Here is an 18,080-nt window from a genome sequence, read left to right on the forward strand (position 1 = left end):
CCTCTCCCACTAGTCCGTCACTGCGTGGCGTCGAGGTTGGCAGTGGCTCTTTGAGGCGGGACAGCGTGCTGTCAGGCGTATGTATTTGCCCGTTGTGTATCGGCTTTCGTTTGAGCTTTCGTTTCTTAACCCGATCTGCTCGTTTGCGTTGACAACGGCACTACGTTACTAAAACCTCCCCCCGACAGGAATGGGACGTCAAGGACGTTACAGCGCTCTCTATGAGCCAATGACAAACGCGAAAAGGACACATCCATTCTGTTCCAAATCAAAGAAGAGCCGATCCGTCCCGTTGTTTGCAGCTGAACCCACGGTAGAATACCCCGGTAAACAGTGTTGCATTGTGGCCTTCACTATTAAGCAATGACTCAAGCAAAAGGACATATCCATTCTGTTCCAACTGGGAGAATATGAATGAACCCATTGTGGGGGTTTTGCGGTTGACCCCGCAGTCGGGGGCTATGATAAGCCAGTAACCCATTCCATGTGAGTCCAAATAAGCTATCTTGTCATAATTGATGCTTATTTCGTCTGTGCGGACACGCATTGCCCGCGTGAGGCAACGCGCCATGGCACACTGCGCATGTTAATGTTGTTTCGCACAACCTGGCGAGCACTTTATAGCAATGAGCGATGTGCCTAATAACAGTCATTGGCAAGGCAGCAAACGGAGCCAGGAGCACCATTAAGAAGGAAAGACAAATAAATGAAAAAGGATTAGATTAGACAGTGGAGATTACCTTGCGCTTGTTGTTGGGGCTGACGTACAAATAGCTGAGGATGGTCTTGGGCCCCACTTTGTCGTTGAGCTTCTGGTAAGTGGCCCCGTAGTCGGTGGACCTGGGAAGGTAAGGACCAGAACTCCCAGTAAGTACATATGTTTTCCTACAGTTCCCTGGCCTAAGCAGGCAGCAACGCAATCAACAACAGACAACAATCGATTCAATGTTGCGTTCGCTCGCACACTGTAGAACCAAAAGCATTATGATGTGGAAGGACAGGTTGCAGGGCCTAGGTGCGCATGGCACATACAAACATAAGAAAATAAGAAGATAAAGACAGTGATTGTTCATCTATAAAAAGATATTGTCCACATTATTATTCAGCTCATAATTATTTGAGCACATTGCATTGTGATAATGATTATGTGAGCATGAACAGACACACAGAGACACACGCGCACGCACACACACACACACACACACACACACACACACACACAAACAAACAAACACACAGAGGAAAACGCATAGAAAACAAACTTCCCCCTACACATCCCTTCAAAGACAGATGCCCTGTGTCCTTGCTTTGACATCTCTAACATCACTGCGCCCCATTGCTTTCGTGTGCCTGTGGCAAGGGGAGCCAACTTTACAGTTGGCCACAAGAGCATGAAGACACAATAAACATCCCCGTAAACAGCCAGACAACCTGGTTAGAACTCACAATCTCCCTTCTGTGCCTTCCTTCTTTTGTTAGTTAACTGTGTCCAGAGACTTTTCTTATTTGTTGTGCTGTAGTACAATAGTTTTAATGAGACAATGGTGGTTTATCTTTGTATATATATGTTCATATGTTGAGATAGGTGAAAAAAAAAATTATTGGTACAAAATAATAAGGACATTTCATCTTAAAGTGCCAGTGAACCCATAACCGTTAAAACGTGGTTATAAATCTTCTATAATCATGAACATCTTCTATAATCATGAACATGGCAATCAATGCAATTTTGTCACTGTACCTAAAATAAGGCAGTATTTTAGAGAAAACAGGTTTAAAATCCTGTTTTTTTTACACTATGTGAACTTTGTTTCGAACTCAGGTCACCCTCTTATCGTGATGCCAAAGTTTATTTTAATGTACTCTTTGGTGTCCCTCTGGACGGCAGCGGGACGCCGGTGGTGAGGTGTGTGTTGACGCGCAGCACTCTGTCTGGGCAGCTGTTGACTGCGGAGAGAGAGGGGTTAGCCTCGCTGACTTAAAGTCTTCTCTGACTTACAGTCTTCTCTGACTTATAGTCTTATAGTGTAGCCACGGTGTTTGTGGACGTGTGGAGGTGTGTAGCTCTTTCCAGACAGCCATTGATTTTGATGATCGTGTCAAAGAGGGGGTTAGGCTTCCCGGACACCAATAGACCAAAAAACACTCATTGTACCACTCATATACAACCAACGGGTGGCTTTCCAAAAAAGCATCTTCAAGTTGCCGTGGGCGGTAACACACCCCCCCCTCCTTCCTAGAACTCTCAGCCTAAAACGTGTTTTGTTAAAATCTCATACTGTTCGAATTCCAGCTAAAACAGTGGGTTCACTTTCACTTCAAAGGTTATGTTGATTTTAAGTTTACATTTAAGTCACTGTCGTTTATATAATGATGCAACCATGAACATCAAAATCTTCATCTTAAAAAAACTAAAGAAAATCGGGATGAGTATCTTGATTCCTTAAACTACAAGTCAACATCCGTCTCTCTGGAAAATCGATTTGATGTATTTTCTTGGCTCAAGTGATTTGGTAGAGAATCACACATTGAACCACATTGATTTAGTAAACTTTTTTGCGAATGTTATGAAGGCCATCATTGAATGAGGAATTCTAGGGACTGATCTAGGTTTCTGAGGAAAACAGGATATAAACCTTAAGAAAATGATCAATTGAATCTTAGTTTTGGGTTTATTATTGCAAAGGAATGCGGGTGGCTCAAAGAGCTATTCTGTGTGCATCTAAAATATAAAAATATTGCAGCGCTTCGAAATGAAGCAACGCAACTAAGTGCTGAGTGCTTTTTTGTCACATCAAATATCGCAATCACTGACAAATGATTGATTGATGTCATTTTTATTTCCTCCCCAAGTAACTATAAAATCACAGTTTTTGCTCCTTGCTTGAAACAAAAAAAGCTCCCGGTTTTGTTTTGATCCCTTATCTCTATTTGGGCTTTGAGTTTGAACAGCCAGACAGGAAATATAAAAAAATAATATAAAAAGTGTCAGCAGTGCATTTGCCACCTCTTCTGAGATTTATTATTGGCTGGTTTCATGGCAATGAAATGCCCCGCTATTAGGTGAACTCACGCCAAATCCCTCTGGCGCTCATCGATCAAAGCCATCGACACTCTGGATGGAAGAGGGACAATGACATCGTCAGGGCATTGAACCACTCCGCATTGATGTCTCACTCACACACACACACACACACACACACACACACACACACATACACACACACACACACACACACACACACACACACACAATCACCGGGCAGTTTGATTTAAGCGCCGATGACTGCTTTTTTTTAGTGTTATGGCAACTCCCTGCAACATGATCCAATTAAAACCACTACGCCGCCCACACCACCGCGAGGAAAATGAAAGTAACTTTCAGCAGAGAAACAAGTGACAGCTTCTCAAGGACAATGACTCAAAGTGAGTCACGTCACTTGATGTTTTTCTGCGTCTTTGTTATTCAGGCACAGGGCCGGTAGAGGCTGGCTGGCGGACGGCCGTGTGCGTGTGGGCGTTGGAGCTCTGACCGTAGCACGCTGCGGCCGGATCGACTCGGTGGCCTTTGGCGCCACGGGGGGGGGGGGGGGGGGGGGAAGAGGGGAGGGGAGGAGGGGGGCGGGGGGAGGAGAGGCAGGTGTTGGAATAAATACGGTCAAGTTAATGAAACATTATATGAGGGTACTCGCAAAGATAGTGAGGTGTCATTAAGGGGGGGATATTGGGCACTGGGGACCCAATGCAGTAATGGAACTGCCCCCCCCCCCCCCCCCCCCCACCCCCACTCCATGGTCAAACGATCCCGTGCCCACGCAACACGCCCTCCCCTCCCCTCCAAACCCCGCACGCGCCCCTCCGAGACGGCGGCACCCGGTCCGTGCCATCGCTTGTAGGAAAGGAATAAACATGAGTTATTACGTTTTATGTTCATGTAGGAGTTTGAATTAGACTCTCTTGGACTGGCAAAGAGCCGTTCATTGTTAGTTGGAGAAGGAGCAACGTTATTTGTCGTTACTTCATAAATCAATGGTCGGGGGGGGAAAGCCGGCTGCCGTCCTGCGATAGTTAACATGAGGTCAGAGACTGCATTAGTGCAAGGCGCAAATGCCAACAGTACTTAAAAACTTTGAGACACCAGATGGATTGCCGCTTTGCAGAGTGTTTCAGATGAATTTATGAACGCTTCTGCAGGGTTTGGACCGTATATCTTGTGAGCGCAGACTAATGTGCCCCGCCCTTCCACATCTGCAATCCCCTTCCTTTCGTGCGGCTGCCCTCAGGTTCCGTGGCAGACTTCCATTCTTAAAACTCTCTGCGCAAGAGCTTGCCGGCGATTCGACACACACCATTATCGTGAATGCAACATGGCTCTCTGTTAGAAGCCTGCTGGCCCAGTCGATATTTTAATATTTTAGCATTTTTTTAAAGGCTATTTCACTGTTGATTTGGGCTGGATGTTTTTCAGTTTCAGTGTCTCTTGAGTAGAAAAAGAAGGATGTTTGTTATTCTGTTCAGCAGGGTGAATACTTTTGAATGCCTTTTGCGTTTCAGCCCTTTTCTGAAAGTGACATTAACACATCTATTCGATAGGAGTGTCGAATGGAGTTGATCATTCTCACCATTTATAATGCTAGTGGGGCTATTAAGCATGCACTTAGTGAAACAAGTTCATGAAAACATAATGAGAAACTATAATAGAATACAAATGTATCAGAAAATTAAATATCCCCATGATGGCTTATGTTAGGAACACATCCTGTTCTCATCTTTATTTTGAACAATGGTAGAACCCATGATTATTTTGAAACAGAAAAACAGGTGTTGTATACATAAACCTCGACATGGACTGGTTATTTTGTAGGAACAGCACAGCCTTCTCTACAGCCACAGAGCAGTTGCAGAACATGAGAGCTTTCCGGGCTTTTTGCGATATGTTTTTCCGTCGCTGTTTTCTATTTTCAGCTTGTGGCGTACAAGCTGCCGAAAAAAAAACACAAAACCAACAGATATCTTCAGTCCTGTTTTAAAGCCCTTTTTCTCTATTCATAATTGAGCCATGGGGCCCTATAGTAACAGCTGTGCGTCTGCAGTGCCCCGATGAAGAATCATCACATGCCTGTCTTGGTAGCAGAGGAACCCCCCCAGGAAACTGTGGAGAACATGCAGGCTTCATGTGGGAAGGCCTCAGGGCCGCTTGGAACCAACCAGGGCCGTCCTGCTGGCAGGCAACTGGTAGCAGCTCCAGGCTACGGCGTGCCCACTACTTGTATACGTCTACATGAATTATTTAATCACTGAGGTGGATTCAATGAGTTAATAACTGTGCGCCGCCATTATCGTTGGCATTTGCATCACTGAAAAGAAGAAATGAAACGATACGTGGTTAACTTTTCTTTTCCCTTAGATGGATGAAATGATTCCCCGAGCAGATACCAGCAAAGGGCATCAGTGGCTCAGCAGGAAGAGCGGGTTGACTTTTTAAACAGAAGGTTATTAGTTTGAGCGTCAAGGTGCCCCTGCGGGCAAGACACCTAACCCTAACTGCTCCCCGACAAGCCTGCACGGTCGACACCGCCGTCGCTATGGGAATGTGTGTACGAATGGGTGAATGTGTGTACGAATGGGTGAATGTGTGTACGAATGGGTGAATGTGTGTGTGAATGGGTGAATGTGTGAGGCAGCATTGTAAAGCGCTTTGAGTGGCCACTCAAAGCGCTCCGTTTACCATCCACCATACCGGTTGGATTCTCATCGGACACGGACACTGCCAGGGTTGGAGGTTTGCTTCCTGGTGCTAAGAATCCGCGTGGCGCTGTCCGCTTCCAGAACATCTTCCAAATAGGACGCATGAATAGGAGGGCCAGGAGTGTTGAGGGTTTGAGCGCTCACAGTTGAGCTGTTTATTCGATGCAATGTTTTATGAGCGTAAGCAAAACAACACAGAGTTATGTGGCACAAAGCCATCCATGCATGAAATATGAACGTGTTTTTTTTTTTTTTTTAATGCATGATCCATGTAACAGAGTGACAGGATGGTCATGTACGTGACTGCATTCTTTAAATATCTCATTCGCTATCTGCAATTGTGCATAGCACTAAGAATAAACGTTTTAATTATGGTATTTGATAATGTTAATATAGTAGTTTACACAGGTGATTAGCAATCATCTTCTAGACGTTTCGCTGGTTCGACACTTCTGACCCCGGCATCCATGCCACTAATTCGATAGCTCAAGCTCTATACGTTGGAATAACACTTCTGGCGTTCTGATGAGTAGGGGTGTAACCATACACGTATTCCTACCAACATTTTTCGGTACGGGTCTAACGGTTCGGTGCACGTTTCATTTCGGTATGTACCGGAAAAAAAAAAAATCTATATATATATATTTTATATAGTTTATATAATATAGTTTTTATTGATTATCACACACTGTGTGAGTGTCTTGCTTGTCCTGTCCTGATGTTTTGTGCTGAGGACCACTATGGAAATAAGTCCTGGACTTTATTGTGTTTTTATCCTCAATTGAATTTGATGTCTTTCCATTTGTGTAAGGCATTTGTTCGATACAATTTATATTAATAATAATATTAATAATTCAAAACCAAATCCAAAAAAAATAAAGTTTAATAAAAATAAAAACTGCTGTAATGAAAAACATACCGAACCCTGACTTAAAAACTGAGGTACCTACAGAATCGTGACTTTTGTGTATCGTTAACACCCCTAGTGATGAGAGAAGTTGTGTTGTGAGTCCGTAAAGGCCAGGTGCCGACGTTAGCCATCAACAGAAGCACCATTAACAGGCTAATGTAGTATCACCGCAGCAGACTTTAGAATCGGGCTGCTCTGTGTGTGCACACATAAAATGGTACATTTACCAATGCTGTGAATGGGCATTAGCAGCTATAGGTGCCTTTTACTGAGAACATTGTGTAGCATTTTCGCTCTAACAAAAAAACAGACATAATGGACATGAGGTCATGGCAGCTTCCCCCCTCGATTAAGAGCCGGAAGTCCCCGGCTGATGCATTTCACTCAAGGGAAAGCACATATATATAAAAAAAGCTGCATTTCTGTAATGGCCACTGTATCCTTAAGTACTTATTTGGGTGTGTGTCAAATTCATTAAAGTTTTGGAATATGTTCCAAACTCTTGCACATTCAAATGTACGTCATTTTGGCAAAGCACATCGTTTTTGTTTTATTAAAAGAAGGATAAAAATGGCATGACAGGTGATGGATGGCAGGAAAAACTGTTAAATAGAAGAAACTAATAGAATAAATAGAATAATTATAAATCTGTTTATTGGATCAGTTTTAATTATCAATTTGTATCATTAATAATTCATGAATAACCCTGATACTGACTCACACTGAAATTGTGCACGACAAAATATTCTCAGTAATCTATTCCATTCATTATCAAGGCTGGCAGAAACTGGTAGAAAATACCTTGACCTGAGACTCATATAGACTGATATTCTGATGAATGATTGATCGACCTGAATTACTTCTACCAGCACATGAACACCACTCAATTTTTATCTCATTACAGCCCAATAGTTGCCCGAAATGTGTTTGACAATTTTTCAAGGATGTGAATGGATGCGGTGAGCTGATGAAGTAGATGATGTAGATGTTGAAGATTTGCCTACCTCCACAATGAGCTCTCCGTCACACTGTTGAGGTTGAAGTCAAACAACTTGGTCAGCATCAGAATCACCTGCGGATGACAAGAAAACAAAATGCCCGCTCAAACACTGAACTCACCCTTCATTGAAAGACGACAGAAAATAAACATTGGGGAGATATTTTTTTCTCCCCATTGAAAATAAATGTATTTGTATCACAGTACAGAACGGTCAAACTGGTACTGCGGCTACCACTGCGGCTTTAAGAATAAAATAGACCTGTTTTGCTGCAGGATAACAACCCCTTCCTATTTCTGACACTCTGTGTGATCACTGTAAAGTCTAGCGCGCTGTTAATAATGTTTATTTATTTAACACTCAGAAGGTGCACTGCAAACTGGGTTATTCAACCTCCCTGTGGAAATTAAGGGGTTGTCAAACTCTGCCTGGAGCGGTAAAGAAGTTAAGCAGCACGCCTGCAGTCGCTGGCAATCTATTTACATTGTCGTGACCATATTTCTGAAACGCATACCACTCAGAAGTGTGTGAGTGGCACGAGGACGGTGTAAACCCTTCACCGACGACCACTGTTATTTCAGCTGAGTAGTACACACACATATGTACTCGCAAATAGGAACAGAACTGAATGGGTCCATGTGTTTCGAGTCAGTCGAGACAGTCCAACAGTTCTGCCAACACAACATACAAGTGTGTACTTGTATAATACTGGCATCAAGCATGCACTATGCACGCCCTTTATCTTAACGCTTCTCTGCTCTGGAGCAAGTCATGCTCAATGCAGAGGGATGAACACATGTATATATACATGAATGCCACTGTGTTGAGTCAAAAGAAATAAACAAACACAAACGCTGGTTTGTACTGTGTGCTGTCTCTTAAGTGTTACGTTCTGGTGCACATGCTGTGCACCAGCAACTGTTTCTCCTCGTGGTGCCTAGCTCCGAGTGTGTGGGTGTGTGTGCGTCTGTGTGTGTGTGTGTGTGTGTGTGTGTGTGTGTGTGTGTGTGTCTTTCTGTCAGTGTGTGTGCGTGGCTGCTGCTGCTGCAGCCTGTTGTTTTAACCACATGACTCATGTGACTTTGTGGAACAAAGTTGCCAGCATGGGGTTGCTGTGAGTACAAGCAGAACAGATGCACCTTGGGTAGTGGAATTACATTGCGAGGTGGGGGCTCCCGTGATCAGCCCTTATTAAGTATGCTCCAACATCTGTGGCCCCATAACACCAGATCTATCCCAGCCAACATGTTGCTGGCAGGTCTGTGGGCTGTTTGGTCCACAGTGCGTGTATTGTTGTTGTGTGTGTGTGTGTGTGTGTGTGTGTGTGTGTGTGTGTGTGTGTGTGTGTGTGTGTGTGTGTGTGTGCGAGGGTGAGTGCATGGCTGTTGTTGCACAACATCAACAGCCCACAACGGTGACTAGTAAAGGGCCATTGATTAAGGGTGTTCAGGAAGTGGCTTAGCATTTTGGGCATCGGGAGAATTAACCAGGGGATGAATAACCCTAAATGTCCGGGCAGACCTATGCATGCTAATGAGCCGACAGGACCATTTAGCCGCCCAGCTGGGGCCGGAATTCGCACCCCCGCCACGCAACATCGCTCGCCTGGTCTCTCTTTTTCAGGTCCGCCTGTCTGTCTCCTGCACTCACACTTGTCTGTTCGTTCAATCCCTCTCTCTCTCTCTCTCTCTCTCTCTCTCTCTCTCTCTCTCTCTCTCTCTCTCTCTCTCTCTCTCTCTCTCCTGCACTCACACTTGTCTGTTCGTTCAATCTCTCTCTCTCTCTCTCTCTCTCTCTCTCTCTCTCTCTCTCGACTTGTGAGAAATAATATATTATATATATTTTTATTTTATCTTTATTATCTCAATCTTCCATTCACACCATTCCTAGTGTTGGATGTAATTGTGTGAATGTGTTTTCAAAGTGAGGATGTGTGTAATACAAAGGCGTGAAGCAATAGTTAAACTCTATACTTCTCTCTCTCTCTCTCTCTCTCCCAGTCTGTAGATCTCTCTGTAACACACAATGAACATACTAGTGTTTTGCGTTTGTTGTGCCTGCATGTTTATATATATATATATATATATATATATATATATATATATATATATACATACATGCATGTGTGTGTGTGTGTGTGTGCATGCATGTATACAGAGAAATATGTATATTTATAATATATATATATATATTGTGACGGCCCAGGCCGGTCTAGGTGTTCTCCTTCTGTATTCTCCCTTCCCCCCCTGCAGTGGCTGATGGCGGGGCGGGGCCCTGATGGGAAACACCTGTGACCTGTGTCTATATTAGAGGGTTGCAGTCTGCTCGGTCTCTCTCTGCCTGCCGCCAGCGAAGCTCCGTCCGAGCCACCGTTTCCTTTTTTCGTTTGGTTTCTGTTTGGTCATGGTTATGTTGCACATTCTATTAGTTGTAAATAAATTATATCTTTATTATCGTTCCTCCGTCCTCCCTTGGTCGTTTTTGTTGTGGTCTTGTGAGCCAGACCATAACAAATGGGGGCTCGTCCTATTGGTGTAAGTTGTTGCGTAATGTTGCTTCTGCGGAGATTGATGACTGATGTTTGCGAAGCGCTTTGTTTGATGTTCGCGCGTTGATTGCTGTGACGTCATTCTGGGGGTTCCGTGAGGGATTCCCCGTCGGAACGCTCGTAGGTGAGGATTGTACGAGAGGAATTGTTTTGGGCTAAGTATGTGGCTGTGATAGACGTGAGTGTGTTTGTGTAGGAGGATACAGGGAGAAGTTGCGTGTTGGCCTCGGTTTTCGCAATCAGTGTGGTGTCTCCCCGGCAGGATAAGCGCGTTTCCCCTTTGGGTTTCGTGGTGCCACTGTAGTGTGGGGGGAAAGTGGTTGGAGCGATTGTCTCGGGAGCACGTCCATAGTGCGGACGGGTTGCCAGCTTGCTGGTCGCTTGGTCACACTAGTGGTAGAGAGTGCGTAAGTACCCGCCATCAGTATCCCCTGAAGACTAGGGTTGAGTTTAGGTAGAAATGGATAGGCAGTTAGGGGGGGTTCATCCGCTGGGATTGAGGCCATAATCGTGTCTTCTTTTTCGTTTCCTTGGTGAGTTTGTCTTTGCACGTCTGTTATCATGGCAGGAGTAGAGGATTTTGTGAGGGCACCTTCAGAGGAATTTGTGGAGCAGTGCACAAAGGAGCAATTGCTGAAACTCGCTGAGGTTTATAAGATATATGTCTCTGATAAAAGGTTGAAAGACAATGTGAAGGCAATTGTGTTGGCGAATTTGTATGATCAGGGTGTGTTGGCGTGTGCGTCGGGGCCACCTGCGGAGGGAAAGGCTGCCGGTAGAGTCAGTGCACAGGTTGCAGATTCAAATTTAACGTTTGAGCAGCAGAAGGAGTTGCTTACGTTAAGGTTCCGGTTAGAGACAGAGAAGGAACTGGAATTGGAGCAGCTGAGGCAAAAGGCTGATTTGGAGAAGGCTGTGACCCTGGAAAAAGTAAAGCAGCAGGTTGAGTTGACTAAATTGGACTTGGAAACTCAGAGGTTGAATCTCATGAGCGACGGTAAATTTGTTGGGGGTCACGCAGGTGATGTTGGGAGTAGATGGTGTTTTCCTCACATGTTGAAAACTGGGTATTGGGTAATGTATATTATTGTAGTTATTGGGTAATGTACTTTATATTATTGTTGTAATTGTCGTGGCTGGTTGGTCCACAGGGTTCCTGGTGGGACCCTGTTTTGATGGGGGGGGGGTGTGACGGCCCAGGCCGGTCTAGGTGTTCTCCTTCTGTATTCTCCCTTCCCCCCCTGCAGTGGCTGATGGCGGGGCGGGGCCCTGATGGGAAACACCTGTGACCTGTGTCTATATTAGAGGGTTGCAGTCTGCTCGGTCTCTCTCTGCCTGCCGCCAGCGAAGCTCCGTCCGAGCCACCGTTTCCTTTTTTCGTTTGGTTTCTGTTTGGTCATGGTTATGTTGCACATTCTATTAGTTGTAAATAAATTATATCTTTATTATCGTTCCTCCGTCCTCCCTTGGTCGTTTTTGTTGTGGTCTTGTGAGCCAGACTATATATATATATATATATATATATATATATGTATATATATATATATATATATATATATATATGAGAGATACATACACATGCATGTGTGTGCGTGCGTTTGTACACATATCTAAATGTATGAAGTATGCCCCCCGACGAGAGCAGTTCAGGGGAAAGCAACTGAGCATGCTGCGTTCCACACACACTGCCTCTCACACACACTGCCTCTCACACACACACTGCCTCTCACACACACTGCCTCTCACACACACTGCCTCTCACACACACTGCCTCTCACACACACTGCCTCTCACACACACACTGCCTCTCACACACACTGCCTTCCACTAGGGGTGTAAATCTGAGCCTTCATGACGATTCGATACAATATTGATTTCTTGACAACGATTTGATTATTTTTGATACTCCAGTATTCCCCACGATGCGATTCGATTCGATACTCAATATCGAAATAATTTTTTTTTTTACTATTGATCTATTAATGTAATATCTATCAAATAAATCAACAAATAAATTAATCAATTGCCTTTTATTGAGAATACAGACACAGTATTCTATGCACACTTTAGTGCTCACTGTGCAGGTCTAGCGTGGCAATCAGCCTATTCACTGTAAAACGCCACGCACGCTGCCCTTCCACGCACGCTGCCCTTCCACGCACACTGTGCTATGGCCTCATCACCGGAGGGCCGGCGGGTGCACACAGACCCTTCTGGCGGCCGCGTATGGAGGCTAACGTGGGTGGTCATCAGTGAGTCTCCGTGTCAGATGGGGCCCCCACCTGGTAAGTGCATATGCTCCATGGCTGGCCGTGCCAAGCCTAGCCTGCAGGGCTCCTCTCCCCGTTACTGTCACCATGAACCCTGCGCTAAGACCAGGTTACGGCCCAGCACGGCCCCTCGCTAAGCCCCTCTCACTTGGCTAATCGACGTGTCGGGTGGGTCTGACGACAGATGAAATAGCAGGTAGATGGAAGGAAGTTTGTCCTGGCTTCGTGTCGTCTTCATTGTGGTAGCCAGGGCTGTGTCGATCGACAGACAGTGTGTTGGATTGCCAAAGTCCTCCGCTCTACCTGTAAGCATCCTCGAGCCAAAAGCTTAACCGCTACCTGTGGTTAGGCATTACGATGCATCGGAAATCACTGTGAGTGGTGAATGCGTCCATCTTGAATGCAAACACACACCTCCTTAAACATTGTGAACGCGAGGGTTAGGGTTAATGTAATGGGTGTGGAGTGATCGCACATGCCCCTTATGTACCGACTCAAACCGTCCCTATCCGCCCTTCTGTTGGTATAAATGTTCTTGGCTGAGGCAGAGAAAATAACATAATGGATCAAAATCCCCAAACATGCATAGACAAACAACAATTACGGTTTCCTAAGGCAGAAGAAAAGAAGGATAAACAAATATGAAATGCAGAACGCCGAGATGGATGAAACCCCTGCCACCACCCGCTACCACTAGCACCTGAAAAAATAAGGAAATTATTTAGGGTTTGTGTGTGTGTGTGTGTGTGTGTGTGTGTGTGTGTGTGTGTGTGTGTGTGTGTGTGTCCCGTGGGGCATGGAGTGCTGTTTGCTTTTATCACATTTTGCTTATTCAATCACGTGAGACACTAATACTCTTGGGTAAAGTGTGTAATCTCTGTTTCTTCCTCATAAACCTGAGAGAAATTGTGTATTTTTAAGTGTCAAATATATATATATATATATAACACTTCACTTTTTTCTTTGTTTGTCTCTCTGTGCGACCAGAAGTTATCTAACTATATTTTATATATCTATGTCTATGTTATCTAACTCGAGAAATCTAAAAATGAACATCTTGCTATCGCCATGAATCTGCCATGGTAAAAAACAATCGTTTAACAATCGTTGAATATCATCGTGGAGTGTGTGTGTGTGGATGACGGCTGGTTCGAGCAGCCTGGTCAGACTGATAGACTCTGGGGCTGGGGGAGGATGCACACCCCGGGGTGCATTCAATGCAAACCGCACACACACTCAAGGTAAGCACCGACATGTCAGCATTTACCATTTGCTCTGGCTGAAACATCTCTCCCACTATGAACAGCCTTAACATTAACGAAGAGGCCCTAAGGCCTCTCCGACCTGGAAAGGTGCACAGACCGCTGCCTGAAGACGCACTGGAGCACCAGCCCCAGCCTCTCCACGACGACAGCGACGACCGCTGGTTGGTGCCCAGCGGAGCCACCAGCAGCAGCCACAGCCCCCGGGGCAGCCGCCTCCAGCCAGCAGCCCTGGAGCTGGCCCCCAGCGGCCCCCCCAGCTGCACCTCTGCCAGCCCAGCGCAGCAGCCCAAGGGCCCCATGCTCCGTGAGGGAGGGAGGGAGGGAGGGAGGGAGGGAGGGAGGGAGATGCGCTCTGGCCCTGGTGAAGGGTGGCCCTTGCGTGGGCTTTGGCACTACCAGCCCGGCCCAGCTGTCAGGACTCCTCCCAGTCCAGGGCCAGACAGACAGCCCTGCAAAGGCCAGACCCGACGACACATCCGCCAACCAAGGCAGCAGCCCAGACCTCCGGTCTCAAGGATGGGGGGGGGGGGCTGGTGACACTGGGGAAGTGAAGGGACGATGGGGTTCCGGGTTTTGTTTCATTTTAGATGTAACCCTGTTTAGAGTCCAGTTTATAGTGTTTGTTATTTATTTGTATGGGTTAGGCAGGCTTCGATTTTGGTGTTGGGTGGGGGTATGTGGAGTGTATGTTTATGGTGGATGGCCAGAGTCAGACTGATTAGACGCCGGGGCTGAGCGAGGCTGCACACCCTGAGTGAATTGAGCAATCAATGCACACAGGATAAAGCAGACTCAAAGAGAGCTCTGACATGTCAGCATTTACCGTCTGCTTTGGGCAAAGTTTAATCCAGATCACAATGATCCAGATTTGGAAATCCCATGTTTTGCTAACCAGGATCAGGTAATCAATTTTACTTTGATGCCAAAAAAAAAAAAGTCAAACTCTTAAAAATGAGTAAATAGGGATTACCAGAGCTCTAAATAGGACAACATATCACAATGCAAGCCACTAGCTATGTAAAGAACAACCTGTCGAAAAGCCAGCGTTGGTTCATCTTAAGTGGTTTATTTTGAAGAGAACAAAAAAAAAACAGCTAAAGAAAACAAAACAATCATCCCCTTCCATTTGCAATTTTTGTAACCAGTCCTGACCCACAACAAAAATAAAAGTAGGACTGATTGGTCAGCAATTGTTAGAAACTACTTGTCATTGTAATTATTGATGGGGGCGTTATCGATGGGCTCCGACCAAAATGCTCTGGACACAATTGGATAAACCCACAACCAATCAGAGCGACGAAACGTGACACATCAGCGGCAGCCGTCTTGGTCGTTTCTGAAATGTCCTCAACATCACTCCCATAGGGTGCTCCTCTGTACAGTCTGCGTTTTAAACCCGCCCCACATTAAATAAACTGTTGGGCGTTAATAAACTACAGGAACTCTGTCTGAACGGGAGGCATGGCAGAACAAATAAAACCTGTGCTTGCAGATTCGTCCTGTTCCCAGGATAGCGATAAACGATCAATTGGTTGAATGGATTAGTACGCGTCACGGTCAGTTTGCCAAGAAGAACGAACAGCGACTCGCGAGTCAGCGTCAGCGACTAGTGGACGGGTCTGGGAGTCGAGTCTCGGAGAACTAACGGTATGAACTGAAACGTGGAATCAGGTCGGTTCGTTCTTGTTAAAGAGTCGTTCATTCGAACTGATTCCGTCGCAAAGTCCGTCCCACCCACGGGTCTGCCTGTGAGGGCAGACGGAGGGAGTTAATTACTGAGCTCTTACTTCTCCTTACATCTCTCTCTCCCTCTCTCTTTGTTCCCATTCAGAATCACAGGCTCCCTGTACCCACCATTTGCATGTTGTTAGCGGTGATGAGACACGACTCTGATTGAGACCATGGCAACCCTGAGACCGACCTGCACGCCCTCAGCGCACTCAGTACACAAACACCACAAAGGACGAGATGTTTTCAGCCTCAACACAGCGCCGCCGACCGCCCGTCTCGGTCAATTCATCCTCTTCATCCTATTATTCATTCCCCCGTTTTGCAATTTGCAAACACAATTTGTGCATCAAATTATTAATGAGAGGACACACGGATTTAAAGTCGGGCACAGACAGCGGGTGCATCCTGTTGGTGGATAATCACCAGCCAGCTAGAGACGAGCTTGGAAGCAGCGATGTCATGGAGCTGGTTAACAAGAAGGCGTTCTGAAGAAGAAGAAATTGCAATCAACGCGGGTCACAACCTTGTCTCAAAGCCACTTTAATTAGATGATCAAGCACTGTCCCTCAGGGATGCAAAGTACGCCTGCTTCCAAACGTACGGAGACAGCTGTATCAGTCGCCGGCGATTGTTATGAGCTTTGACTGACAATTAAGCTGCGTGTGACGCCTCATCAATTGCAAATGCAACTACTGTCAAGCTAAGTTCCACTACAGCATTGGATGTGGAAAGCGCTTAGGGTATATTATTTAACGGATTGTTATCGCCTCTGAATGCCACCTCTGTGAAACAATTGGGAAAAAATTATGTAGGTGGGCGACAATCGTCTTGTCTAGCCCTCGCGACCACTGACATTTAATCCATTTCCGAATAAGAGTTGCCTGCAACCGAGATGCCAAGCCAGGCCGCAAAGGATGTGATGCAAAGCCGGGTCAATGAGCCAGGTGTGTTTTTGGCTTGACACATTAAAAGAAGAAGGGATTCAGATGCAGTTAGGCAGAAAGTTAGATGTACATAAAGTGAAAGGAAGAAATGACGACGCCAACAGTCTCTGCAGAGGTTTCTAGCTGCAGAATCCAGAAGAAGTGTTTTTATCAGAAACATTGATGCGCATGGGTCTCATTACATGCGGGGTAATGTAAAGGACATGAGTAAACATAATCAATCAAAGGGGTATTAATGGGCTGTTTTCTGACTGCAGACATTTAGTACAACGCACTTTCCATTCCCCTCAGATTGCAGGACACATTGGTAAAATACATCACATGATACCATCTTATGAATAGGACCTTATCTGAGCTAGTGAGCACGTTGGACTATGTAACACAGCTTAAACCAATCGCTCTATTTAATTACAATAAGGAGAGAAATAAAGATGCAGGTGGAAGGGACCATCTAAATACTAGGAAACCTTTTCTATGTGTGCTCTGCCACAACACGTTATTATGCTCTTCCTCAACCGTTATTGAAATGCGTCCGCTTGTTGCTGTATATTTATAATACAACAGTCAAAGAGGATGGTTGGACCTCATTTGGACCTTGGCCCATTCTGATTCATTCCATAAAATGCAGATGAGGGCAGGACATATACTGTTAATGCTGGAGAGCTCTGGGCCTTGAGGAATTACATAAAGCAGCCATCGAGTTTAGAAAGCCCTGAAGGTTTGTGGGTACACATGGACATCCCCTTGTCTCAGATGGGATTTGTTATGCCATCATGCTTCATAGAATAAGATGTTAAGGCTCACAAACTTGAAACTGCTCAAAAACTTTTAAGAGAAGGTGAATGCAAACAGTCATGATCATTATTGTTTAAACAGTGTCTGAAAAACAAATCTTAGTTCTTAGTTGTTGCAAATAGAGAACGGTCACAACAAATAGGAAGCTTTTCCTTTTTTCTAAAAGTTGAAGTAATATTTTCCATTAGCCTATTTCCACAGATTGAATTTATTATTCACCTTGGCACCAATGTATTCCACAATTTTTTTTTTTTACTTTAGGAAGATCCAGCCAAATCCAAAATGATTAAATCAAGTGTTCAGTAAAACATGGTTTTGTGTGTGCTAGTAATGGGATTGGCAAGCAGTAAACCCCAGAATAAAAAAGAGTGAAACCAATTTCAGCATTTCAAAGCTTGACAAAATGGGGACAGCCTGTTTATGAATCTTTCCCAATTAACAGTTTGGTTCAGCGACGAACAAGGTTGTCGCTATTCCTCCTCGTTCAGGTCATAAGACTAGATGTCAACCACAACATCCATGTTGAACACTTTCAGGATTTGATATTATGTGGGCAGTTGCCATTTTCTGAATTGAAAAGACAATGACAATTGAAATGGCAATAAATGCAAGGACACAACAATGGGGAACAAATATAAAATCACAATTCTACTTCTCATTTTGCTTTACTGCAGATTTTCCACAGATTTTTTATTTTTTTTTGTAAGCTAGAGAGGCAAGAGCTCCTAATTGGAGCAAGCAAACATCACTGCCCGTCAACACAGCATGGCTGTGATTGCTATGAGGACCCAGCACTGATCTGCTGGGTTGATATTTGTATGGCCCAATAAATCAACACACAGACATCCTAAATCTACGCTGCCACAACTAT

At 45.0% G+C, this 18,080-nt stretch overlaps 1 protein-coding gene across 1 annotated transcript in view; it reads right to left on the minus strand.

The window, feature by feature from the left end:
- LOC311340438 (VPS10 domain-containing receptor SorCS1-like) overlaps positions 1 to 18,080 on the minus strand; it is a gene marked incomplete at its 5' end in the record, with an annotated part of 105,426 nt that overhangs the window by 49,204 nt on the left and 38,142 nt on the right. Inside the window, 2 exon segments of the mRNA XM_084465333.1 lie at positions 741 to 840; positions 7,663 to 7,730. Coding sequence (XP_084321459.1) covers positions 741 to 840; positions 7,663 to 7,730 — 168 coding nt within the window.

This window comes from Micromesistius poutassou, assembly GCF_964030765.1.
Source record: "Micromesistius poutassou genome assembly, chromosome: 3".
In the NCBI taxonomy this organism is placed as follows: Eukaryota; Metazoa; Chordata; class Actinopteri; order Gadiformes; family Gadidae; genus Micromesistius; species Micromesistius poutassou.